A 15,885-nucleotide genomic window follows, 5' to 3' on the forward strand; every position below is an offset into this window, starting at 1 on the left:
CTATATTTAAACCGGATTAGACAATATATGCATCGATATAATTATCAATCCAAAAATCAGTTAGTCTCTCTGTGTCTCATCGATCTCACTTCCAGCTCAATATTTTGATATACGAACTGGTTTTACCTGCCCGCAGTCTTACCTCGCGCAGCACGAGACTTCCGTGCGCCGCCCGTGCAAGTGGTGACAGACTGATCAAAGTTTACCTAAGAACAACATCATGGTCAATTTCATATGGAGTTTACTTTTTATTCTTCTGGGACAGCATGTTTGTGGTGAAGCGACGCGTGCCGAATACAGAAGGCGCGTGGACTTGGCAAATACGATGTTTACTGATCCACATATTCACTTCACTGCAAATACAACTTCTTTAAAGTGTATTGAAAACTGTTTTTATATCAGTAACTGTGTGACCACGGTGTCTTTAGGTGATGGCGGTGATGCGGAGTGTTATTTATACGACAAGCAGACTGTTGACATGACGAATCAAGTTTCGAGCAATACAACAGATATCTTCGAGAGAGGTAAAACACTTTCTTTTTCATATTTCAATCGTTTTTTTACTTACCGAAATACGATTAAACATATTTGAAGTTGCACATGCTTTGTCCTAAAAAGTAATATTTTTGTATTTTTAATAAAAAATAAGACCATGGTAATTTGTGTTATGTGGATCTTACGGAATTATTTCTACAAGGCACTATATTGGTACACTGGATCTCAAAATGATTTAAAAAAAATAAAATTGAAACATTTTAACACATTTCAGGTATCTTTTTAAATTTCATTTGTGTTTTTTAATATTATTGGTTAACGTAATATAACAACTATTAACTACTTAAAATATATATTAAGAAATCAACTTGCATTTATTCAATGGAAAGAATATGTGGATTATATGAGGATGTGAGTTTTGCTTTGCTTCTGATAAAATGTTCTTAAAAACATTAAAATAAACATGTCCACAACAAACGTCCATGTGGGCATCCAACTTCAACATCGTCAATGTGAGAATCTGTCACTGGTCACTCCGTCCGTTTGTCTGTCCGTCCATCTGCCCGAACACATGGAACGTATAAGCCCCTTTTCTACGTGACCCGTGAAGTTCCGGGGTTGAATAGGTCTCCAGCAACCCATGCTTGCTGTAAAAGGCAACTAGGCTTGTCGTAAGAGGCGACTAACGGGATCGGGTGGTCAGGCTCGCTGACTTGGTTGATGCATGTTATCGATCCCAATTGCGGGGATCGACGCTCATGATATTAATCACTGGATTGTCTGGTCCAGGTCCATACTCGATTATTTACAGACCGCCGTCATAAAGCTGGAATATTGCTGAGTGCGGTGTTAAACAAGAAATAAACCAACCAAACAAACCTTTTCTACTTTAAACTGCGGCTCCTTTGACCGAGAGAGAGAGAGAGAGAGAGAGAGAGAGAGAGAGAGAGAGAGAGAGAGAGAGAGAGAGAGAGAGAGAGAGAGAGAGATTAGGAATTGTGAGAACCTTCAGCTGTACAGTGCAATGATTGACAGAACGTTATAGACAGACTGCATCTGAAAGTACACTTGACAGAGAGAACCAGGCAGCCGACGCGTGTCACGTGTGCCGACTCCACATGACGACCGGTACTTGCGCACATGGCATTTGCGCAACAGGTTCATCACAGCCACGGAAACGCCAGCAACAGCGTTTGGACGTCGCGTCAGTCGACGCTCTGTGCTACGACGTCTCCATCTCGCCGGTATCAGCCTACCTACATGTACCCTTCGAGGAATGGCTTTGAACCGTGAACATCAACGACGACGACGGCGCCCTGCAAGGACAGTGCAGATATGGTGGATCCCCGACTGGCAGTGAGTGATTTGCACGTCGCTATATAAGTGCAATAAATCTTGGACGCGACGTTAAACCCCATTTCACCTCACCTTATCGCCACAGAGGAACGACTGCCACCTGGCGGCAAGCAGGGAGTGCATCCAGATAATGGCGGTGAGGTGATGGTTTTTGGAGGAATTGGTGGCAATTAAAGGACGGAACGTGGCATCATCCGTGGCAGCCTCAACGCCCAGGTTGTCGTTGTACAAAACAACCTTAGCGCTACGACTGTCGTAAGTCTATGTTAAGGATTGGGAGTTGCGATCACCTTCAGGATAAGATCGCTTTGTACAACGGCTCCCGGACCTACAGGGATGACGTTCTTCAACCCATTAGAATTCCTTCGCCAACGGGGGTGGTCGGGTAGCCTAACGTTCGCTCGTCACGCGGAAGACCCGGTTTCGATTCCCGACATGGGTACAATGTGTGAAGCCCCGGCGTGATATTGCAGGAATACTGCTAAAAGCGGCGTAAAACCTCACTCACTCTTGTCTTACCTAACGGCAACAATTACTGCAACGCTAGGCCACACACTGCAAGGGTCGTCCAGGATTTTTTGCCCGCGCACAACGTCGCAGTTCTTCCATGGGCAGCTCGTTCACAAGACTTAAACCACATTGATCACATTTGGGATCATCTGGAGGGTCAGATCAGGAAGCGTCCTCATCCACCACAGAACCGTCAACAGCGGGAAGCAGCACTGAGGGACGAGTGGCAACGGGCTCCAAAAGACGTCATCAGGCGGCTGACGACATCGATAAAACGGCGAGTCTGGGTGTGTATTGGTGCTCGTGTTGGTCAAATTCGCTTTTGAGAATGCCTGGCATCTGTGTACCAACTCCATGACCATGACAATACCTGCTCATTAATCTGTACCCTGAAGTCGCGACCCTCGTGTTCCCTGAGACGCCATGTGCACGTCACCATTTGTGAGATTCTCATTGATATGATGCATGTAATACCATACCCGTATCAAATAAACTGATCAACAAAAGTTCCTGTGACATTGAATAAGATTTCATGCAAAGCTATGTTTTTTACCAAATCTGAAACAATTTCGGTTTGCAACAGATAAAAGACGTGTACGTGTTCAAATGGTTTAATTTGCCATACTGATTTCAGAAAATGCGTGATTTCATAAAAAAAACATGAACATGCCAAAATGTCAATTTACAAATCAGTAGCGTGTGTGTCCACCCCTGGTTGCGATGCAAGCAATACATCTTCGTCTCATGGAATGGACCAGGCGTCGCACAAAGTCCCGTGGGATATCTGTCCATATCTGCTGGAGCATGTTTCGAAGTCCCTGGAGTGTCTGTGGAACACGTGGTTGACGTCGAAGGCGCCGATCCATCTCATCCCACATGTGCTCGATTGGTTAGAGAACAGGGCAGCGAGCCGGCCAGGGGGTGACATTCACGTTGTTTTGTTGAAGGGAATCCTGAACAAGTCGAGCAATATGAGGCCGGGCGTAGTCATGTTGAAAGGTAATGCCTGGGCCATGACGACGCAAAAATGGTAGAACAACAGGGCCGATGATCTCGTCGCGATGGCGCTGTCCATTGAGATTCCCCTCTACCACTATCAAACGGGTCCTCAGTCTTGCTGTAATCCAGCCCCATACCATAACGCTGCCGCCCCCGAACCGATCTTCTTCCACGACACAATGATTGACGTAACGTTCACCTCGACGTCGGTACACTAGAATCCGTCAATCGCTGTGGCTAAGGTGGAAACGAGACTCGCCAGTGAATAGAACTTGTCCCAACTGCATGGCCGTCCAGCGTAGACGCTGTCTGCACCACTGTAGACGTGCTTGACGGTGGTTTCCTGTCAAAATGGGACGACTGGCGGTTCTACTGGCGACAATCCCTGCACATCTGAGGCGGCGACGTACGGTTTAAGAAGATATTCGTCGAAGGCCAGGGATGCTTCTTGCAGTCGCTGTTGCTGGCTAGAATCGATTTTGTAGGTGTGTTGCTCGAATCCAGTTGTCTTGTCGATTATTGGTTACGCGTAGCCTGCCACTCCGAGGATGGTCTCTGACTGCATTCGTCTGTTGCCAACGTTCCCATTAACACCAAATGGTGTTTCTGTGGACGTTAAATTGTTTTGCAACATCACGTTGACTCGATCCTGCTTCAAGCATAGCAATGGCTCGCAGACGCTCATTTTCGGACAGGCGTGGCATTTCGTAATGTTGAATAATTGCGTAATTTTTTTTGTTTTTCTGAGTGGTTGTAGAGTTTTCATCATGCTCTTGTAAGCATAATGGTTGTTTGTAGAAGATACCAACTGATTCTGCAGATACACTGACACCTGGGAAAAGAGAGCCTGCAGAAACAAGTTGACAGGGACAATATGTTCCTTGTCCTCAAGATCAGTGCCATCTGCATGTTTCACCTTGAGCTTCACATGTATGCGGGTACGGTTCAGGTCAATGTAATCACTTCCAGCATTCGTTACTTGAAATTCCAATGGTGAAGAATCATTGATTTGACTGAGTGGACGCACCTCATCAAAATAATGTTGATGGATGCTGGTCTGGTATGGAGGTAAAATAAACAGATTGAGAGAGGGTGGTATCAGTTCCTCAAAGTCTTTATCATTCAACAGTGACATGATTAACCGAAAACGTCGTTTTCTCGAATAGGGGTACACTGGAGAACCTTAGCGGTCTTTGATGGAATGTTATCTGTCTGACGGATCTTCTTTGAAGTGGTGATTTGGTCACCTGCAGCTCGTTTTAAAGATTTCCGTCGCTTTTCTTTGGCATTGGCTCTCTCAACAATATTCTGCGTCTCTGATGTTACTTCCAGTTTGATCTTGGGTTCTTCAGTCTTCACTTGAAGTCGTGTCGGGATCACTTTCACCTGTGGTTTACCATTCACTAAGGCAGATGTTCCTTTCATGTGTTTCTTGAAATAGTGGGTCCATTTGACATAATCAGGGACATACAAAGGTGTGGACTCCATGGTTAATCAACGAAGGGATACCGTCTCAAGTGCAGTGTCACATATGTCACTTCCTTTAGAAATGAGTGTGACATGCCGTTACTGGCCTTTATACGCACCTCTATGTGTGGAGATTCTTTGACTTTAATCGGAATATTGTATTCACATGCAAAGCTATAGTAAGGACCTTGTCTGAGATCAAGCCGTCTCAATAAAGGCAACTGCTGTTCACCTGCCAAAGAACTATCACACAGATTGCATAACACGTCCACATATGGATCATTCATGTGGGTGATGTCAAGTTTACCAAAATTAATCTCCGTTAAAGACACAACCCAGAATCCATCAAAATTCAACCTTTGATTTAGTTTAACACGAAAATGATAAGGCGTATTCTCATTAAAATAAGATTGTTTGGAGTCTGAGCTTTTGAGAAATATGTACCTTTCCATCAGATATCTTTCAGTTCACTTTCCTCCACATAAGAATCGAAGGAACTCGGCCAGCCCAACCACCTCACTAACAGGTAGGTCTTCCCTTTCACACGTTTTCTCTTTAAAATCTTCTCTACCTGCCACAAAACATTTTCCTTTTTCTCCACCTTTTGTAACTCATTGCCATAAAACGTACCTTCTATCAGTTTATCATGAAAGTCTTTGATCTTATACTGTGCTATCTCTTGTCTCTTGTATCGTCTAACCACCTTAAACAGCTCTTGAGTCCACTTCAGATCAAGTTCCTTACTGAAAGGTCTCCGGAGGTATGGAATGCGAACAAGATCCCCTACTTTAAATACAAATGCCTTTGACCGGTTGTGTTTGGAGCTTTGTTTTTTAAGTAACAACGGCTTCACATACAAATGTTCCCATACTTTCAGTTCATTCTTCTTCTTGACTTGAACCGGTGAAAGGTTGGGCAAAGAAGAATGTAATGTGTTGTTATAATTGTCCATCAACTTGGGTAGTGCATCTAAATAATACTTGGTGTTATTATGGGTCAAGTAGCGAGTAATAAGTGATTTCAGTGTTCTGTTGAATCGTTCCACATAATTACTTTTGATATTTTCATTATGTGCAACAGTCAGAGTGATATTGTGTTTTTCTAAAAAATCTTTAAATACTCCTTTAAACTCTGAACCACCATCCACACGTACTTTCATTGGATTTCGTTCCTGAATAATTTCTTTAAAAGCTTTCAATACTGTCTCTGGTCTCTTATTTGTTAAAGGTAGGGCGAAAGCAAACCTACTCAGTATGTCAATAGCTACCAGTAAATAACGCACGCCATTATTCTCCTTGCTGTAACGAGTCATGTCAGTCAAATCTACATCAAACATTTCATTTATAGAATTCACTCGAACTCTCAGCCTTTTGAATCTCTGTTTGGGTGGCTTGTGTAAACTGTAGGCGTCCTGTTTGTTCAGAAAACGTCTCACAGTGCTCAGTCTGAGATCTGGTTGACGATCTAATTTCAGAACGCTATGAAGTTTCTCAGGTCCATAAAAAGCTCCCGGTTCAAGCGGGTTAAAATAGTAACTTTCTAATATCTTCTCCTGTTTCTTTGTTAGCACCTTTCTCTGTTGTGGCTTCATGATGAAATGAGAGAAGCACTGACAACAGACACCTATTAAAGAACAACCATTTGATAACTATCAAAAGAAGACAAACAAAGATGTAAGCATAATTTATGTTTTATTCATAGTATGAATATTGCTAAAGTACACACACACACACACACACACACACACACACAAACACACACACACACACACACACATTTCATTTGGTACTGATAAAATAATATGACATGGAAACAGTCTACAAGCGTTTTTGCAACTTCAACATTTTTACAACACATTGCTTCAAACCATTCACCCATTCAGGTGATTTGAATGTATTGTCACGATAGTCCTTACACTGGTAAGGTACTAAATTGAAAGCAGGCATTGTGCACAGATGTGGATCATCAATCACAAGTTTCATCCATTTTCCTATTACCAGTTCATTGTCCATATCCTCAAGTGCCGCGTTGAAGTATTTATCAACCTGCTCCTGCTCCGACATGCGACAAGAATGATCTCCCAAAAATATTGGATCACCTTCTTCATTAAACAGACAAGGAATACACATTTCACATGCGAGCTGACTGATCATTTTACTCACTTCTAAAGAGTAACTCATCGTGAGAAGATCCTCTGCTTGTTTCAGTTTTGTAGCCATATCTACTTCATCAGCATTGAGTGGTAAGGTTTTCATCTTCTTGATAATGACTCTCTTTGTTGCCTTGTATTCATCTTTAAATTTTCTCTTTGCATCTTTCACGCATTCTTCCTTATCTTGAAACCACTCAGGTGATCGTGTTATGACTGGTTCATTTAGAGTGTGTGGCATCCGCATGACCTGCTTCCATGAGTAGAATGTAGTTTTCTTGCCGCTGTTCAAAATAGCAAGTTACATCACTGTAACACATTTAAAACCATCAGTTTTCACTTGACTCTGTGTTCATTATTTCATTTATAACCTTCATTAAGATCTGACCAAGTCTATTACTGCCTTTCCATTTAGATGGATTAAGAATATTAGGGTCATGCAGTGATAGACCCACACCCCACACACGATCATATGGACTCGCTTCTACCAAGATCTTGGGAAAAGTGTCTAACAGTTGTTTCTTCAGAAAAACAGACTGTGAGAATTTAGCTGAAGATGCTGCATACACCACATTGGAACTCACAACATCCCATTGGCGTTGATTAAAACATCTCACACTTCTACCTAAACGTTTTTGTTCAGCAGCAGAAACACACTTTAAAATCTTATGCGCAGTTTCCCAATCACTGAACATACAAGCTTTTTTATACATGTAATACTGCTCAGCACAGTTAAATGCTATTCCTTCAATAACAATCTCAGTAGAAAAATGTTGACTAAACACTGAAGTTCTGGTGTAAAAAAATACATACTTGTCAGTTGTTCGGGTTCCCATGATCAGATTCGAGATGTATACTGGCGTGAAGATTTCGTCTTGTTGACAAGATCGCTGTTTAAGCACGAATGAAAGCTTCAACAGTTAAACACTGCTTAACTTCTATAAAATTGAATTTCATTGGTGTACTTTGTCTTCCTTAGCGTTTCATTGGTTACTGAGTATTCATCGTACCATACATTTAATAAGTGGATGACACGTTGATCCTGGAATGTTATGTTATAGGGTTAACAGGTTCAGCGGCTAAAACCCACACACGAATAGATTTACTCTTGCGTATAAAGAGTGGGTAAGAGAGAGAGCTACCTCTAGTGTATTGATACTAGTGAGCGGTGACATAGTTACATGTTTGAACAGAGCGAATATATACAGAGCCAGCCTTACTGCTGGTCTCCTTTAGCAAAATTTGCTTCTATTGTGTGAAAGGTATTGACTGACCTCTGTGGTATGCTCCACAATAATGCTTTTGTTTGTTTCTTTACTCTATGCGTCTTTAACACTTAGTGAAACGTGAATGAAGTAGAGAAAAATGTTTATAAACGAATTGATTTCGGTGAAAGGGTTAACAGGTTCAGCGGTTAAAACCCACACACGAGTAGATTTATAGAAATGCTGCTCCACAGGAATGCTTTTGATGGAAATTCAACGCTCCACAGGAATGCTTTTGTTGGAAATTCTTTGCTCCACAGGAATGTTTTTGATGGAAATTCTTTGCTCCACAGGAATGTTTTTGATGGAAATTCTTTGCTCCACAGGAATGTTTTTGATGGAAATTCCACGCTCCACAGGGCTGCTTTTGTCCGGAAGGTAACAGGAATGCTTTTGTTGGAAATTCAATGCTCCACAGGAATGCTTTTGTTGGAAATTCCATGCTCCACAGGAATTTGTTGGAAATTCTATGCTCCACAGGAATGCTTTTGTTGGTGCTCCACGCTCCACAGGAATGCTTTTGTCCGGAAGGTATTACTTTCTCTCTACTGTTGTCAGCACGATGCTAAACAATGCATATGGAATCCCGTTAACGCACATGTTTTTATACCCATTCTTGGGTAGTGAAATGCATGGGGCTTGCATAAAAGTCAACATTTGCATGGAATGCATACTTTCTGTAGCAGTTGCGTTTTTGTGACTTGATTCCATACATGTACTACAATATTGAAAACCGAACTTTACTTGTTTGAAAATACACTTAAATATTGGTGTCACAGGAAATTTTGTTGTTGAGTATACATCACCATCGAATAACCACCTCTTGTTTGTTTCATTTTAGCCACCATCACAAAGGATGTATCCTTTCTTTTGCCCGGCAGTTCATATACAGTAAACTACGGTTATAACGAACTCAAAGGGACTACTTATTTTAGTTCGTTATAACCGTAATTCGTTATAAGCATATATACAGCATAACTACAGCATATAGTCGGGACTAAAAAGTTAATTCGTTATATCCGTTAGTTCGTTATAAGCTTGTTCGTTATAACCGTAGTTTACTGTATATAAAGCCGCTCTCAGCGACCATCGAACATATTGATTTCATAAGCGTACCACCCTTCTTCACATTGTAGTAGAGTTTTATAAAAAAAAAAAAAAAGACGTATTGTCACTGAATAGTCGGAAGCAGAGGTTATGAAATCAGTTCGATATCCTTTTTAGAGTACCACGTTCTTAAATAGAGATGAAGAAGAAAACTGCTTATCGTGAAGTTATGCTCCAGAGAAAACCAGCTTCATAAGATAGTCCAGAACAGTACACAGAATAATGTCTGCGTAGATAACATCACTGAAATCACCGAGGCAGACACAATCGTTAGAAAGCTGACAGTTGACATTAGAAGTCAGGGACCTTGATTCCAGCATCGATCTTGTGATCAATCCAGATATACAACGAGGGAAACTCTAGTAGAAAGAAAAGTGAACTCGTTCGTTCGATTCGTCACATGTATGAATGTGTGAAGTCCATTGTTGGTGTCCTCGCCCTGATAATGCTGAAATATTGCTAAAAGCAGAATAAACCAAATTCACTCACTCACTCATTTTGTGTTAGTTCATGATGACCTCGGGGTGAGAGGCAGGGGAGACGAGGGTCGGGGTTGGGGTTGGGGTCGGGGTTGGGGTCGGGGTTGGGGTTGGGGTCGGGGTTGGGGTTGGGGTCGGGGTTGGGGTCGGGGTCGGGGTCGGGGTCGGGGTTGGGGTCGGGGTTGGGGTTGGGGTCGGGGTCGGGGTTGGGGTCGGGGTTGGGGTTGGGGTCGGGGTTGGGGTCGGGGTCGGGGTTGGGGTCGGGGTTGGGGTCGTCATCAGATGTTCAAAGAAACACGAAGGTAGAGTACTGTTGATAACAAGGCGATGCCAGTTTGATAACACAATGAAGCTGAGGTTCTCCTTGGATGGAGCTGATGGGCGCAGATGACACAATGATGACGCGATGATGATATAATGATTTGAAATATGGTTGTATAAAGTTATCATTATCCTAAAAAATCCAGCTGTCCGATAGGCCACTCGCGTATTGTATACTTCTCAAAATGTGTTAAATAAATACTCGAATGTTTCATATTGACATGACAGATTAACTAGAGTCATAGGAACAAATCTGGTGTTCAAGAATTAACTTCAATATGTGATGCGTTTATTGAGATGTAATCGTAAAAACTGATGTGCGCACTGTACATTTATGATCCCATAAATGCATAAAGTCAGTAAGTAAATAGTGAGTGAGTGAGTGAGTGAGTTGGGTTTAACGCCGCTTTTAACAGTATTCCAGTTATATAGCGGCGTGTCAGCTTAATGTGGGAGGAAAGCCCGAAGTGATGCAGGTCTCAGACGTTTATCACTTCGGTGAAACGCACGAGCACGGGTATGGTGCTGACAAACCTAGAAACATAATCGGTGCGAACCAGGATTCGAACCCACAATCATAGGTTTCTGGCGTGCCCAAGGGACGCAACTCTGCACAGCGATTCGCGGCGCCTTAGACTGGTTCAATCGTCAATTAAAAAATAGTAATTTCATCATAAAACATGACATCTTAATGGTATTCACTCCACCAGGGACTTGTGGAAGGATCAAGGTTTTTTGCCATTTCATGAATATATACCTAAAGAATATACTATTTGAAATAATTCTTTGATAGTACATAACCATTATCTCAATATATCATTTGTAGATTTATTAAATTTATTTTCTAAATGAATGTATTTATTACTCGAGAAGGTAGCCACTACGAACATGCCCATGTTACTCATATGAGCTTCCTCTCTTTTGGCAAACTATGTAATATTGTCTATGTGACACACTTGTACCCACTGATCTGCATGAATTAAGAAAATATGTACGCGAAGCCTTTCACCATTAAACTTATGATTATTTTTTAAAAATTCTGTGAGACTATTGTGGTTATTAATATAGTGTGGTTACAGCGAAGCGATTGGAATATGATGAAAAGATGAAAAGGTGTAATATCAGGCAGATCTTGTTTGAAAATGTCTACAAATACAACCGAGGCAATTGTTAGCAGCTGGTTTCTAGTCTTGGGTTAATGGAGAATCAATGACTTTATCACGTACTCAGTCCGGGCAAACGGAAGTCGAATTCCGGAAGTATGGATCGGTATTCCTTTCGCTTCATCCAACACTTTATGTAAGCTGTCAGCCGCCGCGGTTTCCATCCAACTCATGTATTTATACTTGGAGCTGATATATAGAACATCGACCGAGCTAGGAATACATGTCCTCCAAGAAATACCTCTATATATAGACTTAGGGTGACGTTTGTGTCAACGTCCTCAAAATAAAATAAAAATGTTTTAAATGATTCTAAAAATTATGCACCAAAAGCATATTTACCTGTATCAATTCATTTATGATTTTTTTTTATGAATAATAAAACTGCACATTGTGATTATGAATGATTGATGACTGCAAGACTTGAAGTTTCTGTACGTCATTAATAAAATGTTGGAACCCTCTTTGTTACGTGTCGATTTTAAAATTGAAACAATAAGTTAACCCAGAAATATGTACGTAAGAGAACTAAGTGTTAAACCAACAACCAACCAACAAGTGGAATACAATCAACAAATGTATTACCAAAAATGAAATAAGTTTACAAATCAATACAAATTACTGCACAACAATTACAATGGCAGTACACAATAGAGTGGAAGTACAATATTCAATGGCAATATACACATGATGGCAGCGGTCAGTATCAGATAAAATACGTGGTGATGGCAAAAGTTAGTGATAATAATATTTATCATATAATGGGTAGGGTTCTCGGCAGGATAAAGCCAACGGATAAAAACGATATCCGTTGGGGTCATATGCGGATAGAGATGCAAATATCAAAGGTCAAGTAGGACTACTTTCACTGTTTATAAACAAACATGGCGTCGCCCTCGTCAGTCGGCGATCGAGACAGAATTAACCATCGGGAATCAGGATAATCTACAGGGATAATTGCTATCATTAACAAAAGAACAGTCTAATATACTGAAAATCAGTGTCTAACTGAGACGTAGCTAAGGCATTTTATAAGTTTTGGCAACTTTGGAGATGGAAATTTCGAAACAATTTTGCGAGGGCACGAGGCCTAGCCAAGCGGGATCAGAAGCCATATCTGTGCTTGTAGACCTCTGCGGCTTGAAACCTTCTCCACAAATTAAAATAGTTTGATTTGGCCGAAATATGTTTGAATTGTTACCTTGTTTCGTTTTGTCGCTGTGGGTACATCTGACTACACTTCTTAACGTTATGACAGGACAGACCGACTATCAACAACATCTGACCGTGGCTGTGACGTCTCATAGAGTAGGGTTAGAGTAGCTTCCCTTTGACAAAGCGCAGTTACTCTAGGGTTCAGTCCGATGGATTGCCGCGAAAGGCAATTAAAAACAACTGTTGTTTTGCGTATATGTTGCTTCGCCACTGTATAAGAAACAGATTTCAGTTGTAACTATATTGGTTACTGTCAGTGTCCGACTGACACATCACTTACCCTGTGACGTAATAAATATTAATGCGCGCAGTCCAGGAAAACTTGCAATGTTTCGGTAATGTTTGTGAGAGAGGGAAAGCGATTTTAAAGCACAGAATTAAAGAATGACATTATATGATAAAGAGGTTATCACGCTTGTGTGTTTGGGGATGGTAAATATTCTGTATTAGGAATAAACACTATGTATTTAGCTCGCCAAGGATCGCTAAATAAAATGTGTATTCCTAATGCAGGATATTTACCATCCCGAAACACACTCGCGTGATAACCTCTATATATTCACTCATCTGACTGTGATTAAGCTTCCGAGAAGGGCTAGGTCGGGAATCAGGGATGATAACCGGTCCTCACATGAAAGCTGGTACAGAAGCGGTGAAATATGTGAGAGATACCTAAACACGCCCTTGTCTCACTATATATAAGATCTAACAAGCGATTGAAAAGTTCTATACCATGGCCTCACCAGCCTAGCAGCACTAGAACATTACAGAACATATATTTCTATAACACACTATCACCGTCCGCGGTATACCGTACCGGAAGTCTGCACACCACACCAGCATCTAAATATAGTAACTTCCTACAGACTGCTTACATTGCCCAAATACAATGCAATGAGCGTCTACCGAATCTCCACAGAAACAAATCAACACAGCTACACGGGTGTCTCAGTCGTCGAAGGTGCTGAAACATATCATGGGTTCGAATCCCGGTTTGCCCCGATGTTTTTTCGAGGTTTGTCAGCACCATAACCGTATTCGTGGGTTCCGCAAATGAGGTTAGCGGTTGACACCTGCACCACTTAGGGCTTTCCTCCCACATCAAGCTGACACGCCGTGATATAACTGGAATACTGTTCAAAGCGGCGTTAAACCCAACTTACTCTTAAGCATAGATACAAAGCGATAGTACTCAGTACTCAGAAAGGACGCTTCCAGCTGGCATAAACAATGCCTTTACTGGTATTTGTTTTATTTGATTTCAGTCTCCTCAGTCAAGGTTGGCTGTCCCATCCCATCAACAACGTCAACGACACCGACCACGACGCCGTCCACGACGACCACGACCCCCGTGCCTACATACCTGCTATTTAAGTCGGAGACTCTGACTTGGGAGGGGGCAAGAGGGGTATGCCAGGCGGATGGTGGTGACCTGGCAATTCTTGATACTCCGGAGGAAGTACAGCTCGTGACTGACACTATGACAGGTGATGAAAGTTTGTTTGTTTACTTGTTTAACGCCGCACCAAGCAATATTCCAGCTACATGACGGCGGTCTGAAAATAATGAGTCTAGACCAGACGCACGCACACGCACGCACGCATGCACGCACGCACGCACGCACGCACGCACGCACGCCATGCACGTCGCCATGCACGTCGACGTTAAACACCGGGTCACCTCACCTAAAATAGTTTAACTTCTTTTAAAGTCATTATTGTGAAAGAACATCAATATGTTTGAATTGGAAAATAATGAATTTCTCTCGCCATTGTAGGGTACAACATATGGATAGGATTCGACCGATCCAACCCGAATGACGTGCTCGCCTGGGTAGATGGACGGAACGTATCGGGTGTGACCTGGAAGTCTGGCCACCCTGAGACGCCTGGTGAACTGTGTGGCGCTATTGCTATATCCTCTACAACGTTCTTTAAATCAGATGTCTGTTCAAGGAGTGACCCCTTCATCTGCGAGTTACCAGTTGTGTAAACACCAGGTTCTAATGCTGCTGTACAGATTGTCCTGATCTTCTGGCGGGGACAACAGGAGTCTCTCTGTGCTATATCTTCTGGCGGGGACAACAGGAGTCTCTATGTTGTATCTTCGGATGGGGACAACAGGAGTCTCGATGCTATATCTTCTGACGGGGACAACAGGAGTCTCTATGCTATATCTTCTGATGGGGATACTAGGAGTCTCTATGCTATATCTTCTGACGGGGACAACAGGAGTCTCTATGCTATATCTTCTGACGGAGATAACAGGAGTCTCTATGCTATATCTTCTGACGGGGACAACAGGAGTCTCTATGATATATCTTCTGACGGGGATAGCAGGAGTCTCGATGCTATATCTTCTGACGGGGTCAACAGGAGTCGCTATGCTGCGACTACTACTACTACCACCACCACCGCCGCCGCCGCCGCCGCCGCCGCCGCCGCCGCTACTACTTCTATTACTGTGACTAATAGTATATTTGGGATAACACTTTCTTAGTGAAGTACTGATAATGGTAAATTTTTCTATATATTGATTGTGTACTTATTCCTACTACTACTACTACTACTACTACTACTACTACTACTACTACTACTACTGCTGCTGCTACTACTACCGCTGCTGCTGCTGCTATTATTACTACCACCACCACTACTACTAATGCTGGTACTATAACTACTGCTACTGCTGTTACTACTACTACTGCTGCTGCTGCTGCTACTACTACTGCTACTGCTGCTGCTACTGCTAAAACTGATATTGCTTGTACTGCTGCTACAAATGTCCCTTGGGCACGTCAGAAACCTATGATTGTGGGTTCGAATCCCGGTTCGCCCCGATTATGTTTCTAGGTTTGTCAGCACCATAACCGTGCTCGTGGGTTTTACCGAAGTGGTAAACGTCTGAGACCTGCATCACCTCGGGCTTTCCTCCCACATTAAGCTGACACGCCGTGATATAACTGGAATAATGTTAAAAGCGGCGTTAAACCCAACTCACTCACTCACTCACTCTTCGGTCGTCAAACGACGTCTTCGTGCTGAGGGGACATAAATGCATTCAGTTGTTGCAATCCCCAGTAGCAAATGTTGATGTGATAATTCATAATTATGTGCAGTGGTTCTGCCAACATCCAACAGGTTTTCAAGCACCTCCTGCGCATCGTACCCATGACGACATGCGTCTGTCCGTTCATTATGAAACGGAGGCCCTATAGGGGTTACCCAATCATTGTGTACCGGGATATTTGAATCTTTATTTGTTGGATGATTTTTTGATATCATCAACATTTGACTCTTTGCAAAATTTGAGAAGTATACATTTAATATGCTCGTGGCCAGTAAAAATGAAGATATGTT

At 42.3% G+C, this 15,885-nt stretch overlaps 2 protein-coding genes across 2 annotated transcripts; one reads left to right on the plus strand and one right to left on the minus strand.

Moving 5' to 3' along the window:
• The first annotated feature begins 270 nt into the window (after nucleotides 1-270).
• LOC124131063 (C-type lectin 1-like) lies at nucleotides 271-15,114 on the plus strand. Its single transcript, XM_046494148.2, has 3 exons — nucleotides 271-524; nucleotides 13,792-14,013; nucleotides 14,304-15,114. The coding sequence occupies exons 1-3, from the start codon at nucleotides 326-328 to the stop codon at nucleotides 14,516-14,518; spliced, it is 636 nt and encodes a 211-aa protein (XP_046350104.2). The 5' UTR covers nucleotides 271-325; the 3' UTR covers nucleotides 14,519-15,114.
• LOC124128474 lies at nucleotides 6,562-8,261 on the minus strand. The gene is made up of 2 exons (XM_048390153.1): nucleotides 7,790-8,261; nucleotides 6,562-7,260 (listed from the first exon to the last, which is right to left on the minus strand). The coding sequence occupies exons 1-2, from the start codon at nucleotides 7,810-7,812 to the stop codon at nucleotides 6,645-6,647; spliced, it is 639 nt and encodes a 212-aa protein (XP_048246110.1). The 5' UTR covers nucleotides 7,813-8,261; the 3' UTR covers nucleotides 6,562-6,644.
• Nucleotides 15,115-15,885: the final 771 nt, after the last annotated feature.

This window comes from Haliotis rufescens, unplaced genomic scaffold (genome assembly GCF_023055435.1).
Source record: "Haliotis rufescens isolate VD_foot unplaced genomic scaffold, xgHalRufe1.0.p SCAF_10, whole genome shotgun sequence".
NCBI lineage: Eukaryota > Metazoa > Mollusca > Gastropoda > Lepetellida > Haliotidae > Haliotis > Haliotis rufescens.